Source organism: Oncorhynchus tshawytscha, linkage group LG06 (genome assembly GCF_018296145.1).
Source record: "Oncorhynchus tshawytscha isolate Ot180627B linkage group LG06, Otsh_v2.0, whole genome shotgun sequence".
NCBI lineage: Eukaryota > Metazoa > Chordata > Actinopteri > Salmoniformes > Salmonidae > Oncorhynchus > Oncorhynchus tshawytscha.
This window is the reverse complement of record NC_056434.1, coordinates 68,657,526-68,673,120: the sequence shown is the minus strand read 5'-3', so window position 1 is coordinate 68,673,120 and position 15,595 is coordinate 68,657,526. Positions and strand designations below refer to the sequence as shown.

General features: G+C 44.3%; 1 protein-coding gene across 1 annotated transcript; it reads right to left on the bottom strand.

Annotated features, from left to right (window-relative positions):
• Positions 1-470: 470 nt before the first annotated feature.
• chchd1 (coiled-coil-helix-coiled-coil-helix domain containing 1) lies at positions 471-7,494 on the bottom strand. The gene is made up of 3 exons (XM_024424779.2): positions 7,173-7,494; positions 6,332-6,450; positions 471-1,776 (listed from the first exon to the last, which is right to left on the bottom strand). Exons 1-3 carry the CDS (start codon positions 7,309-7,311, stop codon positions 1,663-1,665), a joined length of 372 nt encoding a protein of 123 aa, XP_024280547.1. The 5' UTR covers positions 7,312-7,494; the 3' UTR covers positions 471-1,662.
• Between the last annotated feature and the right edge of the window lie 8,101 nt (positions 7,495-15,595).

The window sequence follows — 15,595 nt, the reverse complement described above, 5'->3', positions numbered from 1 at the left end:
GCTCTTATCAAGTTGTAAATTAGTGCATGGAGAATGGTGTTATTTCAGTCTAAAAAAATTAGGTAGATGCTTTTTCTACATGGAACCGGTAGGTTCACTAGACCTTATTCATGGTTTCCTTGTGTGTAAGGTGGGGGAATTAAGTCACGGTCAGAATACTGCGTATCTATAGACACCTCCACCACACCTTTATTAATTTGATCTCCACCCAAATGAACAGCAGGTGAATAGCATTCTATTCTCCTGCTTAAATTCAAGCTCAGAATACGCATATAGAGAAAAGTTCATGAGGGAATTGCGCTCCATTTATGCAAGCTTAACTCAGGTCGGACTCAGCCCTAGAGTGAATTACTATTTTGTGGTGGTTTGATCAAACCCATCTGCACGAGTGCTGATGACAAAGGAAAGCATTTCCATTTCAGTATGCACGCTTAGCAGGAAATAAATAGGCAAGGAAATGGGGGGCAGCGTGGGTGGAGCGAGATGGCAACTTTTCTCTTTTTATAATGAGGACCCTCCAAGATCTGATAGAGGATTTAGCAGTTACCTGGATGGCAGACATAAGACAGTGTATCCAACATCCCAACGCTGACAGACTTCAAACTTAATTAGCACAAAATAAAAACCATTGCCTGAATAAAAAGGACTTGAATTATAAGGAGTGAGTTATAAAAAGGAGTGAATTATAAGGTAATGGAAACTGGAGCTGATATTCCAGTAGACATTAGTCGGTCACTGAGATATTATCTTGGTACCTCAGTCATCTTAATATGATTTCCAATACCTATAAGACTATGACCTGCAATGGGCTTTGCTTCCTGGCATGTAATCCTATCTGGCAAATTGGCCAATAATACAGAACAGCTAGGCAGTTCAACTATATCAGGAGTGTTTCAAATTACATTTGAGTGATCCATTGGAAACTCAAAATAGGTATCCTATTGAGGTGAATGTCCGGTGGTGGTGCACTCCAGAGGAAATGCAACAAAATAACCATAATTAAATACTGCAGAGGTCACTAATATCTTAATATCGTTAGCAACCACTGTCTGTGCAGTATGGATTTATTTAGATCATTTTTAAAGGGAAATACATTTTATGGGAGTCAACTCAGGACACTGAGATAACAGTCAGTCACACTATATTTCATCCAGGGCACACACACAATATCATGTCAAGTTATGAAAACAAATGTCCTTGATCGTTATTTGAGAAATGTAAATTAATAGGGCATCTTAAAAAGCCATGCAATAATATAGCAATAACTGAAATGAACCGTAATGAAAATGCTCTTCAAAATACTAGACAGTGAGTGAAGTTACATATTCGTAGGAATCTTCTTTTGTGACTGAAGCCATTTTAATGGTACTGTTTTATATGATGACCTATAACAGCGTACTCAATTTAACATGGCAAGCACAAGAAGTGCATCTGCAGCACAATAAATCCACTTAGTTGATGAATCACGTCTAGCATTCGTGGAACGTTGGTGATGTTTCTGTGATCTAAGAGACTTCCTCTTTACCGTAAGAACTAGCAGAGACCTCAGTTGGCCACAAAGGCCAAGCATGATAACAGAGGACAGTGGGCAGGGTGGTTAAGATTCTCCGGCCCACAACCTTTGTCAATTAATACATCGTAGTAGTAGGGCTGGGAGTAGTCCTAGATTTCTACGTGTAAGTTGGGGTATCTTTTCAGCAGGATAGTAGCTTGTTTGGGTTGAAGGCGTCCACTCTGGCCGATGGTGTGTTGCTCCGATTTGTTTTTCACTGCAATCTGTAAGGAAATACATTGAAAGAAAAAACCTGAAGAAAATGTTTTGCCTCATTCAATACTGGATTTTGTGTTATAGATATATGTAATGTTTTAAAACTTTTATAACTGCCTTAATTTTGCTGGATCCCTGAAAGAGTAGCTGTTGCCTTGGCAGCAGGTAATGGGGATCCATAATAAATACAAATACTAATTCATTTAAAAACATAATCGGCTTGAGATACACTACATGACCAAACGTATGTGGACATCAGCTCATCGAACATATCATTCCAAATTCATGGGCATTAATATGGAGTTGGTCCCCCCCTTGCTGCAATAACAGCTTCCACTCTTCTGGGAAGGCTTTACACTAGATGCTGGAACATTGCTGTGGGGACTTGCTTCCATTCAGCCACAAGAGCATTAGTGAGGTCGGGCACTGATGTTGGGCGATTAGGACTGGCTCTTGGTCGGCGTTCAAATTCATCCCAATGGTGTTGGATGGGGTTCAAATTAAAATCACATTTTAATTGGTCACATACACGTGATTAGCAGATGTTATTGCATGTGAAACAAAATGCTTGTGCTTCTAGCTCCGGCAGTGCAGTAATATCTAACAAATTACACAACATATACCCAATACACACAGATATAATTAGGAATGAATTAAGACTATACATATGAATGAGTGATGTCAGAGCGGAGCGGACTAAGATACAGTAGAATAGTATAGAAAACAGTGTATCTGTAAAGGTTTGTGAGGGTTTTAGGTGACAAGACAAATTTATGTAGCCTCCTGAGGTTGAAGAGGCTCGGTTGCACCTTCTTTACCATACTGTCTGTGTGGGTGGTCCATTTCAGTTTGTCAGTGATGCGTACGCCAAGGAACTTGAAGCTTTCCACCTTATCTACATTGACGGGACCGCAGTGGAGAAGGGGGTGCACCCTCTGCTGTTTCTTGAAGTCCACAATCTTCTCCTTTGTTTTGTTGACGTTGAGTGAGATTGTTTTCCAGGCACCACACTCCCAGAGCCCTCACCTCATCCCTGTAGGCTGTCTCGTCATTGTTGGTAATCAAGCCTACTACTGTTGTGTCGTCTGCAAACTTGATGATTGTGTTGGAGGCGTGCTTGGCCATGCAGTCATGGGTGAACAGGGAGTACAGAAGGGTGCTGAACACGCACCCTTGTGGGGCCCCAGTGTTGAGGATAAGCGGAGTGGAGGTAATGTTTCCTACCTTCACCACCTGGGGACGGCCCATCAGGAAATCCAGGACAAAGTTGCACAGGGTGGGGTTCAGACCCAGGGCCTTAAGCTTAATGATGAGCTTGGAGGGTACTATGGTGTTGAATGCTGAGCTGTAGTCAATAAAAAGCATTCTTACATAGGTATTCCTCGTGTCCAGGTGGGATAGGGCAGTGTGTAGAGGGATGGCGATTGTATCATATGTGGGTCTATTGGGGCGGTAAGCAAATTGAAATGGGTCTAGGGTGGCAGGTAAGGTAGAGGTGATATGATCCTTGACTAGTCTCTCAAAGTACTTCATGATGACAGAGGTGAGTGCTACAGGGCGATAGTCATTAAGTTCAGTTACCTTTGCCTTCTTGGGTACAGGAACATTGGTGGCCATCTTGAAACATGTGGGGACAGCAGACTGGGATTGGGAGAGATTGAATATGCCCGCTGGTCTGCGCATGCTCTGAGGATGCGGCTAGGGATGCCGTCAGGGCCGGCAGCCTTGCGAGGGTTAACGCGTTTAAACGTTTTACTCACGTCGGACATGGAGAAGGAGAGCCCACAGTCTTTGGTAGTGGGCCGTCGGCGGCACTGGGTTATCCTGAAAGCGTGCAAAAAATGTATTTAGCCTGTCCGGAAGCAAGATGTCGGTCTCTGCGATGTGGCTGGTTTTCCTGTTGTAGTCCGTGATTATCTTTATACTGACGTTAAGCTTGCTTGATTGCCTTGCGGCGTGAATAACTACACTGTTGATATTCTGCCATATTACCAGTCACCTTGCGATTGTTAAATGTGGTGGTTCGCGCTTTCAGTTTTGCATGAATGCTACCATCTATCCACGGTTTCTGGTTAGGGTAGGTTTTAATAGTCACCGTGAGTACTACATCTCCTATACACTTCCTTATAAACTCAGTCACCTTATCTGTGTATGCGATTATTTTCGCAAGCTACCCAGAACATATCCCAGTCCATGTGATCAAAACAATCCTGAAACGTGGATTCTGATTGGTCAGACCAGCATTGAATAGTATGAAGCACGGGCACTTCCTGTTTGAGTTTCTGCCTATAGGATGGGAGGAGCAAGATGGAGTCGTGGTCAGATTTGCCGAAAGGAGGGCCACAAGTTTGAATAGCAATGGTCAAGAGTCTTAGTAGCACGAGTCGAACAGTCAATATGTGGATAGAGCTTCGGCAGCCTAGTCCTCAGATTTTCTTTGTTAAAATCCCCAGCTTCAATAAATGCAGCCTCAGGATATGTGGTTTACAGTTTGCATGAAGTTGCTTGAGAGTCGTCGAGGTTTCGGCTTGAGGTGGGATGTAAACGGCCTTGGCAATGACGTTGGAGAATTCTCTTGGGAGATAATATGGTCGGCATTTAATTGCGAGGTATTCTAGGTCGGGTGAACAAAATGACTTGAGTTCCTGTATGTTCCTAGAATTACACCATGAGTCGTTAATCATGAAACACACCCCTCCACCCTTCCCTATTTATTCCGGTCTGCGTGATGTACTGAGAATCTTGCTGGCTTTAACGACTCCGACAGAGTATCCCGAGAGAGCCATGTTTCCGTGAAACAAAGTATGTTACAGGCCCCGATGACTCTCTGGAAATAAATCCTTGCTCTTCAACTTTGTTATCCAAAGACTGAACATTAGCGAGTAATATACTCGGAAGCGGTGGGTGGTGTGCGCACCTCCTAAGTCGAACCAGCAGGCCGCCTCGAGTGCCTCTCCTCCGCAGGCGATGTTTTGGGTCGGCCTCTGGAATAAGTTAAATTGCTCTGGGGAGAGTGAACAAAAATCTTCTCCAGGGAGTCTTATTCCAGGTCGTAATGCTTACAGTTCTGGTGAGTTACCGCCACTCTAATATGCAATAGTTCTTCCCGGCTGTATTTTATGACACAAAACATTTCCTGAGATAATAATGTAAAAAAGAGTACATAAAAAAAACAAAATACTGAAAAGTTTCCTAAGAGCGAGTCGAGATGCTGCCATATCCGTCGGCACCATCTTCATCTGAGGCCAGGGCTCTGTGCAGGCCAGTCAGGTTCGTCCACACCGATCTTAACAAACCATTTATGTATGGACCTCACTTTGTGCACAGGGGCATTGTCATGCTGAAACAGGAAAGGGCCTTCCCCAGACTGTTGCAATAAAGTTGGAAGCAGAATGTCATTGTATGCTGTAGCGTTAAGATTTCCCTTCACATAGGGGCCGAGTCCGAACCATTAAAAACACCCCCAGACCATTATTCCTCCCCCACCAAACTTGACAGTTGGTACTATGCATTCGGGCAGGTTGCATTCTTCTGGTATCTGCCAAACCCAGATTCGTCCGTCGGACTGCCAGATGTCAGTGTGATTCATCACTCCAGAGAACGTGTTTCCACTGCTCCAGAGTCCAATGGCGGCGAGCTTTACACCACTCCAGCCGACACTTGGAATTGCTCATGGTGATCTTAGTTGCTTGAGTGCGGCTGCTCGGCCACGGAAACCCATGTCATGAGGCTCCCAACAAACAGGTATTGTGCTGACGTTGCTTCCAGAAGCAGTTTGAAACTCGGTAGTGGGTGTTGCACGAGGACAGACAATTTTTGTTCTGTGAACTTGTGTGGCCTACCACTTCCCGGCTTAGCCATTGTAGCTCTTATATGTTTCCACTTCACAATAACAGCACTTACAGTTGACCGGGGCAGCTCTAGCAGAGCAGAAATTTGATGAACTGACTTGTTGAAAAGTTGTCATCCTATGATGGTGCCACGTTGAAGTCACTGAGCTCTTCAGCGAGAACATTCTATTGCCAATGTTTGTCTATGGAGATTGCATGGTTGTGTGCTTGATTTTATATACCTGTCAGCAACGGGTGTGGCTGAAATAGCCGAATCCACCCATTTGAAGTGGTGTCCACATACTTTTGTAAATATAGTGTATTTATTCACATTTATAAATAATGTATTACTACTTGTAGACACTAAACTGAAAGCGTAATTAAGCTAATAACTTGTTATCCATCTGTGCGGCACTAAAATAGCATGCAGTAGCTGGGCACCTCAGCTGAGGGGAAATTAGCCCTGACACAAATAAAAAGCGAAACAGGAGGGAAGACCCTAAAGGAAACTGGGCAGGGGGAGAGTTTGGTTATGACTCAAGACAGTTAACGGCAGAGAAAATTATGTTACCCGTGCTGTCTCATTACCTTGGCCCTTGTCTCCTAGCAAAATGTTTAATAAAAGAACATAACCGTGCTGACCTAGTTTAAAACAACAGGGGGTCGGGAGTGAGGGGTATGTGCAATAAGCCTGGAAAAAGGATTTCCTGTACACTGAGTAGCAGCAACATACCTGGGCTTTCTCAACACACTTATAGAAGGACTGCATTTCATTGGAGCAGAGGGTGTCGACGAAGTTGTTCTGCTTCCAGCACGCCATCATCATGGACATCTCTGTGACGCATGTGGCCTCTGTGGGAAAACAGTGTAATCACTTTCCAATGCTGTTGTCAAAATTATAAGGTACTACTAATTCAGCATACTGATGACTGATCTACAATGATTTCAGGAGTGTGTCATTTATGCACATTGTAAATAAGAGATGTAACAGTCAACACAGCCGACCAATCAGAGTGTAGAGAGCTGGGGCACGTTCAGTAGACAGAACAGTGTGCAATGTTCAATTCCACCGAAACTATGCTGTACTGAACAGCACGACCAGAGGAAATTAATTCCGCCTATTATGTTCCAAAACGTTTCTTAAACAGAAGCAAATGAAACGGGGAGGAACCTACCCGCATTTCTCAAATAGAAACTCGTTTTAGTTGCCAATGTTTGGCGGAATGAATACACCCCAGTTGAAGAACGACGTGATTATGATGGGCCAGAGGACGATCGTGTGTTCTGTGTGCTGCACGAGGTTGCGATTTAAAATAGTCATTCACACCCATATTGATAAGATCACACCTTGCCAACCGCTAGCAAACGTACCTCAAGACTGTTGAAGAACGGTGCGCACCGTTTAGGGGAAACGTGTCGTTCAGTACAAATCGTAAAGCAATAAATAACAAAACGTGCAATTAGCTAACTAAATGTACTGGGCTGTTGGCTGTGTTAGGTCTACAGCCGTGTCCACTGGATAGAACATGTCATTACACGGGTTAGTTTGGAAGCCTTTAACAGAAAAGCCTTACCCCCTTTCTTAATTTTCCTGTTGGCGACCTCATCTTTCAGAACAAGCGGCTTGTTGGGTTTCAGAACGGGCTTTTTATGCTTTCTGCTCAACATCCGACTGACCTTCTCCTGAAGTGCAGTCCCACCTTGCATCGCCATTGCGGCTTGCACAATACAATTATCACACGTAAATAGCGAAAATATAAATGTAATATCTTGCTTTCACAATAAACTATCGCAAAACTGCCTAGATACGTGAAATAGTATTTTCTCTAACAACATTTCCTCACAAGAGACAAACGTGGGGCGCCATCTTTGGTCGTATATTGCTGTTACTGTAGTAATGACTATGTTGTGACAACACATTACGAAAGATTAACGTAAAGCGTTTGTAGTTTTCTGTCGTCTAATGAGCTGCACATTTTAAATGTATCTAAAGCGGCAAAATGCGATTGGTACTTCCATTTTTGGACTTTGATAAATTATATACTCATTGATTCTTGAAGTCTCATGAGCTTAGTTCAACTGTCATACCCCATCAGAACTAAAAATATAAGCTTGTTTGACCATTATTTGTAAACAATGTAATTGTAAACAAACATTGTATAGCCTCAGAATATGAATACAACTATAAGTTTGATATAATGGATGGTCAGTCCTTGCATCCATGGCTCTGTATGAACTTGAGACACATTTCTCCAGCCCAATCCCTCAGCTCTTTACCAAAACAGTGGCAGGTGGCCACTTTATTGTTTACTGCGGATTACCCCTTTAATAACTAAATTATATTTGTGTAATAATATTGTATCAAAGGAGGTACATAACCTGCCCTTCCAATTTATAGATGACCAATTTTAAGATCCTTCTTGAGCTTTTGCATTCTTGCCCATGGGCTGCAATAATTTACTGCCATTGGCACATTCTAAATTATACACATTCTGCCTCAAGGTTACCTGGAGTATCCAATGGAAAGGTAGGCATGCAAAGAGAAATACGTAGACTCCCCAATATGGCAGTGTGACATTTTGTTAGAATGTAGGGCAAGTCCAAACATTGGGACATCTCTCCAGGCACGATGTATCAAAGCTGCAAACTCAGCAGATATTAGTGTTGATAGTTATGTCAGGTGAACTCACCTCAACTCCCAATACAGAGAGGGGAATCTTCAGGAGATGACACACAAATCTCATGGATGTTAAGGGTTAATCCATTTGAATTTAATCATCTTTGACAGCATGATTTCATCAAAACTTTCTATGCATGTGTAACAGTATAACTTTAGACCGTCGCCTCTCCCATACCCGGGCGTGAACCAGGGACCCTCTGCACACATCAACAACAGTCACCCACGAAGCATCGTTACCCAATCGCTCCACAAAAGCCACGGCCCTTGCAGAGCAAGGGGAACTACTACTTCAAGGTCTCAGAGCAAGTGACGTCACCGATTGAAACACTATTTAGCGCGCACCACCGCTAACTAAGCTAGCCATTTCACATCCGTTACACATGTTTGCCCGTGGAAGAAGTCAGAAAATGACCTTTTGGACATGAATGCCAAAACATTCAGGAGATAAAGGTGCTCAAAGTTGACCCATTTTGCATACCCCACCATACTGTCAAATCTAATTTTGTTTGTCACATGCTTCGTAAACAACAGGTGTAAACTAACAGTAAAATGTTTACTTTCCAACCATGCAGAAAGAAAAAAAAGAGAAATGATTAAAAAAGACATAAAAAATAACAAGGAATAAATACACAATTAGTAACGATAACTTTGCTACAAACACGGGGTACCAGTACCGAGTTGATGTGCAGGGGTACAGGGTAATTGAATTAGATATGTACATAGCTAGGGATAAAGTGACGAGGCAACAGGATAGATAATCAACAGTAGCAGCAGCATATGTGATGTGTCAAAAGAGTTGCAAAAAGGGTCAATGCAGAATATCCAGGTATTTATTGGTTAACTATTTAACAGTCTTATGGCTTGGGGGTAGAATCTTTTCAGGGTTCTGTTGGTTCCAGACTTGGTACATTGGTACCGCTTTCCGTGCGGGTGCAGTGAGAGCAGTCTATGACTTGACTCTGAAACCGCCTGATATAGAGGAAGGCAGAGAGCTTGGCCCCAGTGATGTACTGGGCCGTACGCACTACCCTCTGTAACTACCCTCTGTAACTACCCTCTTGTAAAGCCTTGTAGTTGGATGCAAAGCAGTTGCCATACCAAGCAGTGATGCAGACAGTCAAGATGCTCGCAATGGTGCAGCTGTAGAACTTTTTGAAGGTCTGAGTGCCCATGCCAAATCTTTTCAGCCTCCTGGGGGGGGAAGAGGTATTGTTGTGGCTTATTCACGACTGTGTTGGTGTGTGTGGACCATGATAATTCCTTATTATACCATGAAACATCCATGTCTTCATCAAAATTATTTGATCATTTCTGAAAAAAAAGGTTTTAAGAACATTTGTCATTTTCTACACCTTTAAACGTAAAATTATCTAAAAGCCTGTAAACTGTGATTTTTTTGTAACGGCGTTCGTCTGTTGAAGGAGAGTCGGACCAAAATGCAGCGTGGTGGTTACTCATGTTCTTTAATGAAAAAAATAGCGATACATGAAATAACTAAATAAATACAAAAACAACAAACGAAACGTGAAAACCTAATTACAGCCTATCTGGTGAACACTACACAGAGACAGGAACAATCACCCACAAAATACACAGTGAAACCCAGGCTACCTAAATATGGTTCCCAATCAGAGACAACGAGAATCACCTGACTCTGATTGAGAACCGCCTCAGGCAGCCAAGCCTATGCTAGACACACCCCTAATCAGCCACAAACCCAATGCCTACAAAAACCCCAATACGACAACACAATAAACCCATGTCACACCCTGGCCTGAACAAATAATTAAAGGAAACACAAAATACTAACACCAAGGCGTGACATTTTTTCTATTCACATTTGTTGAAGCTTAGACCCTCTTTCACATCATCTGAAGTGATTGTGTTGTGTCAACTTAAAATTGTATCTTTTATTATCTATATTTGTATGATTTCAATATATTTCCAATGGAGGATTGAGATTATATTATATACATTATACAAAAATAGAAAGTTATACTTTAATTTGTTATACCACCATAAGTTAAACCACCATAATTTGCAAATAAATTCATTAAAAATCCTACAATGTGATTTTCTGGATTTTTTTTCTCATTTTGTCTGTCATAGTTGAAGTGTACCTATGATGAAAATTACAGGCCTCTCTCATCTTTTTAAGTGGGAGAACTTGCACAATTAGTGGCTGACTAAATACTTTTTTGCCCCACTGTATCGGTCTATGACAGCTTGGGTCTAGAGTGTCTCCCCCTTTGAAGAGGGGGATGACCGTGGCAGCTTTCCAATCTTTAGGGATCTCAGACGATACGAAAGAGAGGTTGAACAGGCCAATAAAAGGGGTTGCAACAATTTCGGAGGATCATTTTAGGATCACACACACACACACACACACACACACACACACACACACACACACACACACACACACACACACACACACACACACACACACACACACACACACACTTACAAATAAAGACGCTCTCAGGAAGATTTGTGAGGATTTTGTGAGGATTCTAATCGGAAATCAATCAATCATTTTCTATTTGAGCATTCTTTCTGATTTGTTGGCTAAGCAGTTTACCCTTCTTTTCCCATCTCTCTTTAAACACAAGTAATCACACTTTTTTTGCATATCGAAAAAATATATATAATAAAGAAGAATTCCAGAGCTCGTAGTGATTCTATCCTGAGGTTATTATCATCCATGCCAGGAACAAGTGATATGTCAAGTTGTAACACAACCCCAACATTTCAGTGTAATTAAAATAATTCATATAAGTTGATTCGGAACAGGAAACACTTGTCTTGTGGTATATGGCTGTCATAGACAGGCATCGGGCCTTTGATAGCTTGATGTAGATGATGCCTTTGTGAACCACAGTATTTGGCAAAAGTATGACATCGCTTGTGGCCTAATGATACAACAAACTATAGATTGAGATTATGTACTTAAAATGTTGACAAACAATGGAATGTTTATTACATCAAGCATGGCTGTCAATCTCAGTGTCAAGTGCCTGCCCTTCACACTGTTGTCAATGTTCACCGACCCCGACCCCCTGCCTACCAACCAGAACGGAGCTGACCAGAACGGAGATGGCCTGTCAATTACAAGACTGTTCGTATGGAAAAAGCTCTAAGAAAGTTAACACTTTATTGGTAAACCGGAACCTACATGGAGTTGCTGGCCCCATTTCCCAGTCACAGCCCCAGTAATGATGCAGTAATGTTTTTGGTGCTAACCATTTGCAGATGTACACATAGTGGGAAATAATCTTACTGTGTACTGTCTGTTAATTGAAGGAATGTTTAAGTGCAGGGTCATTTGAATTGGTAGCTAAGGAATGCCTGTTCTGTTCTAGTGTTGATTTTGTGTTTGTCAGGATGACGTTGCTGCCTCTACAGCTGCATGATGACCTTTAACCTGTACTGTCTTGTTCAGTTTTGCACCCAGGTATGTCTGAATCCCTCTGAACTCTCTGTAAATGTGCATATTGACTAGTGACCTCGCGGGGAGGGGGTGGCCGGCCGTTGCTAAGGTCAGCTCTGCCTTCTCAGCCTCTCACCTCTGTAGTGTGCCTGAGAGATGGGTTCACTGGCTTCAAACAAAGAAACTGTAACGGCTCTCCTCTTCATCTGATGATGAGGAATAGGAATCATCGGACCAACACGCAGCGTGGTAAGTGTTCATAGTAAATTTAATTAAATAAACTGAACACTGAATGACAAAAAAACAACAAAGACAGTGAACGACACAAAACAGTCCTGTAAGGTGAAAAACACAAAACAGAAAGCATCTACCCCCAAAAGCCTCTCTATGGCCAGGGCGTGACAGTACCCCCCTCCAAAGGTGCGGACTCTAAAGGGGAGGGTCCGGGTGGGCCTTCTTTACGGCGGCGGCTCGGGTGCGGGACGTGGACCCCGCTCCACTTCAGTCTTGCCCCACTCTCTTCAGTCTTGGGGACTCTCGCAGCGGGCCCCGGACTGAAGACCCTCGTAGAGGGCGCCACTGGACTGAAGGGCGCCTCTGGACTGAAGGGAGCGTCTGGACTGAGGGGCTGCGAATCTGTCAGCTCCGGAGTGAAGGGCGACTCTGGCAGCTCCGGACTGACGGGCGGCTCTGGCAGCTCCGGACTGACGGGCGGCTCTGGCAGCTCCGGACTGACGGGCGGTTCTGGCAGCTCCGGACAGGAGGGCGGCTCTGGCAGCTCCGGACAGGAGGGCGGCTCTGGCAGCTCCGGACAGGAGGGCGGCTCTGGCAGCTCCGGACAGGAGGGCGGCTTGGTTCTGGGAACATGCACAGGACTCACCAGCCTTGGGAGACCTACAGGTGGCCTCTTCCTTGGCCGGTGCACCGGATGCACTGGGCCGTGGAGGCGCACTGGAGGTCCCGAGCAACGAGCCTGCACAACCCGTCCTGGCTGGATACCCCCTGTAGCCCGGCAAGTGCGGAGAGTTGGAACAGGCCGCACTGGGCTGTGCTGGCGAACCGGGGACACCGTGCGTAGGGCTGGTGCCGTATAACCCGGGCCGATGAGACGCACTGGAGACCAGATGCGCTGAGCCGGCTTCATCCCTCCTGGCTCAATGCCCACTCTAGCCCGGTCGATTCGAGGAGCTGCGATGTAACGTACCGGGCTGTGAACGTGCACTGGAGACACCGTGCTCTCCACCACATAACACGGTGCCTGACCAGTACGACGCTCCACCCGGTAAGCATGGGGAGTTGGCTCAGGTCTCCTACCTGACTCCGCCAATCTCCCCTGGTGCCTCCCCCAAAACAAATTCTGGGGCTGACTCTCATGCACTTTTCAAGTTTCTTGTCATTAGCTGTCATCAGCTGTCATAGCTGTAGGGTTTATGATGGAGGGTCCAAGTAAAGGCTTACTGTATGGCCCAGTCCATAATTATTGGCACCCTTGATAAAGATGTTCAAAAAATACTTTATAAAATAAACCATACAAATACTATACTGAATTAAAAAATATATATATAATTGTACACTAATATAATTGTTCTGAGAAAGAGATTTTGTTTAACAAGTAATATTTATTTTTTTCAAAGATAGCGGTCAAAATTATTGGCACCCCTGTTTTCAATACTCTAGCACCTTCCAATTGCGAGGATAACGACACTGATCCTTTTTCATGTTGGGAGGGATCTTACAACATTCCTTCATACAGAATCTTTCCAGATCCTTGATATCCTTTGTCTGCTCTTACAGACCGAACTCATCAATTCAAACCGCAGGTTTCTAATGGTGTTCAAGTCCGGAGACTGAGCTGGCCATTGCAAAATATTGATTTTGTGGTCAATTAAACATTTTACTGAGAATTTTGATTAGTGCTTGGGGTTATTGTCTTGCTGGAAGATCTACTTATGGCCAAGTGTCAGCCTCCAGGCAGAGGCAATCTGGGCTAGGTTTCCCTAAAACATTGTAGCACTAAGATCATCTTTAGTCCGTTTATTTTTAATGGAATTAAGATGCTCTTAGTGCTATGACGCTTTTAGGAAACCTAGCCCAGGTTTTTTGTCTAAAATGTCCTCATACTTGATTAAGTTCATGATGGAAGCAAAATAGCCACATAACATCAAAGATCTACCACCATATTTTAACCATAGGTATGAGGTACTTTTCTGCATATGCTTCTCATTTTCAATGCCAAACTCACCACTGGTGTGCATGGCCAAAGAGATCTATTTTCATGTCATCTGACCACAGCACCACTTGGAGTTTGATAAATGGCATTGGTACTTGGAACGGAAGCGATGCTATGTTCAGATGACATGAAAATAGAGCTATTTGGCCACGCACACCATCTCAGTCTCCCCGGAATTGAACCCCATTGAAAACCTGTGGTTTGAATTGAAGAGGGCAGTCCATTAGAGCAGAGAGACATCAAGGATCTGGAAAGACTCTGTATGGAGGGATGGTCTAAGATCCTTCCCTATGAGTTCTCCAATCTCACAAAACATTTCAGAAAAAGGCTCAGTGTCGTTATACTCGGAGCATGGTAGAGTACTGAACACAGGGGTGCCAATAAGTTTGACCTCTATCTTCTTTTTGTGTGACCAAATCTTTATAATTTTTTGCATTTCTTGTGGGCTACATGCACAATGCACAAATGCATATAATGGTATAGTTACTGAGCATCACAGAGCCAAAAAGAAGAATAAATTGACTAGCTATGTAAGAGAAAAACAAAGTGAGCCTCTATCCTCAACCTCCCACCTCATTACTCCCACCCTACCCATCCTACAATACATGTCTCCCCCCAACCACCCACCTCATTACTCCAACCCCACCCATCCTACAACACATGTCTCCCCAACCTCCCACCTCATTACTCCAACCCCACCCATCCTACAATACATGTCTCCCCCAACCACCCACCTCATTACCCCAACCCCACCCATCCTACAACACATGTCTCCCCCAACCTCCCACCTCATTACCCCAACCCCACCCATCCTACAATACATGTCTCCCCCAACCACCCACCTCATTACCTAACCCCACCCATCCTACAATACATGTCTCCCCCAACCACCCACCTCATTACCCCAACCCCACCCATCCTACAACACATGTCTCCCCCAACCAACCACCTCATTACCCCAACCCCACCCATCCTACAATACATGTCTCCCCCAACCTCCCACCTCATTACTCCAACCCCACCCATCCTACAATACATGTCTCCCCCAACCACCCACCTCATTACCTCAACCCCACCCATCCTACAATACATGTCTCCCCCAACCACCCACCTCATTACCTCAACCCCACCCATCCTACAATACATGTCTCCCCCAACCAACCACCTCATTACCTCAACCCCACCCATCCTACAATACATGTCTCCCCAACCTCCCACCTCATTACTCCAACCCCACCCATCCTACAATACATGTCTCCCCAACCACCCACCTCATTACCTCAACCCCACCCATCCTACAATACATGTCTCCCCCAACCTCCCACCTCATTACTCCAACCCCACCCATCCTACAATACATGTCTCCCCCAACCACCCACCTCATTACCTCAACCCCACCCATCCTACAATACATGTCTCCCCCAACCTCCCACCTCATTACTCCAACCACACCCATCCTACAATACATGTCTCCCCCAACCACCCACCTCATTACTCCAACCCCACCCATCCTACAATATATGTCTCCCCCAACCACCCACCTCATTACTCCAACCCCACCCATCCTACAATACATGTCTCCCCCAACCTCCCACCTCATTACTCCAACCCCACCCATCCTACAATACATGTCTCCCCCAACCACCCACCTCATTAC

Excerpts from the sequence above, each read along its gene's own strand:
- chchd1 (XM_024424779.2), bottom strand. The coding sequence starts at position 7,311 with ATGGCGATGCAAGGTGGGACTGCACTTCAGGAGAAGGTCAGTCGGATG. Across the intron at positions 6,451-7,172 it reads CAGGAAAATTAAGAAAGGGG|AGGCCACATGCGTCACAGAG; the intron begins GTAAGGCTTTTC and ends GTTTTCCCACAG. Across the intron at positions 1,777-6,331 it reads AGTGTGTTGAGAAAGCCCAG|ATTGCAGTGAAAAACAAATC; the intron begins GTATGTTGCTGC and ends ATTTCCTTACAG.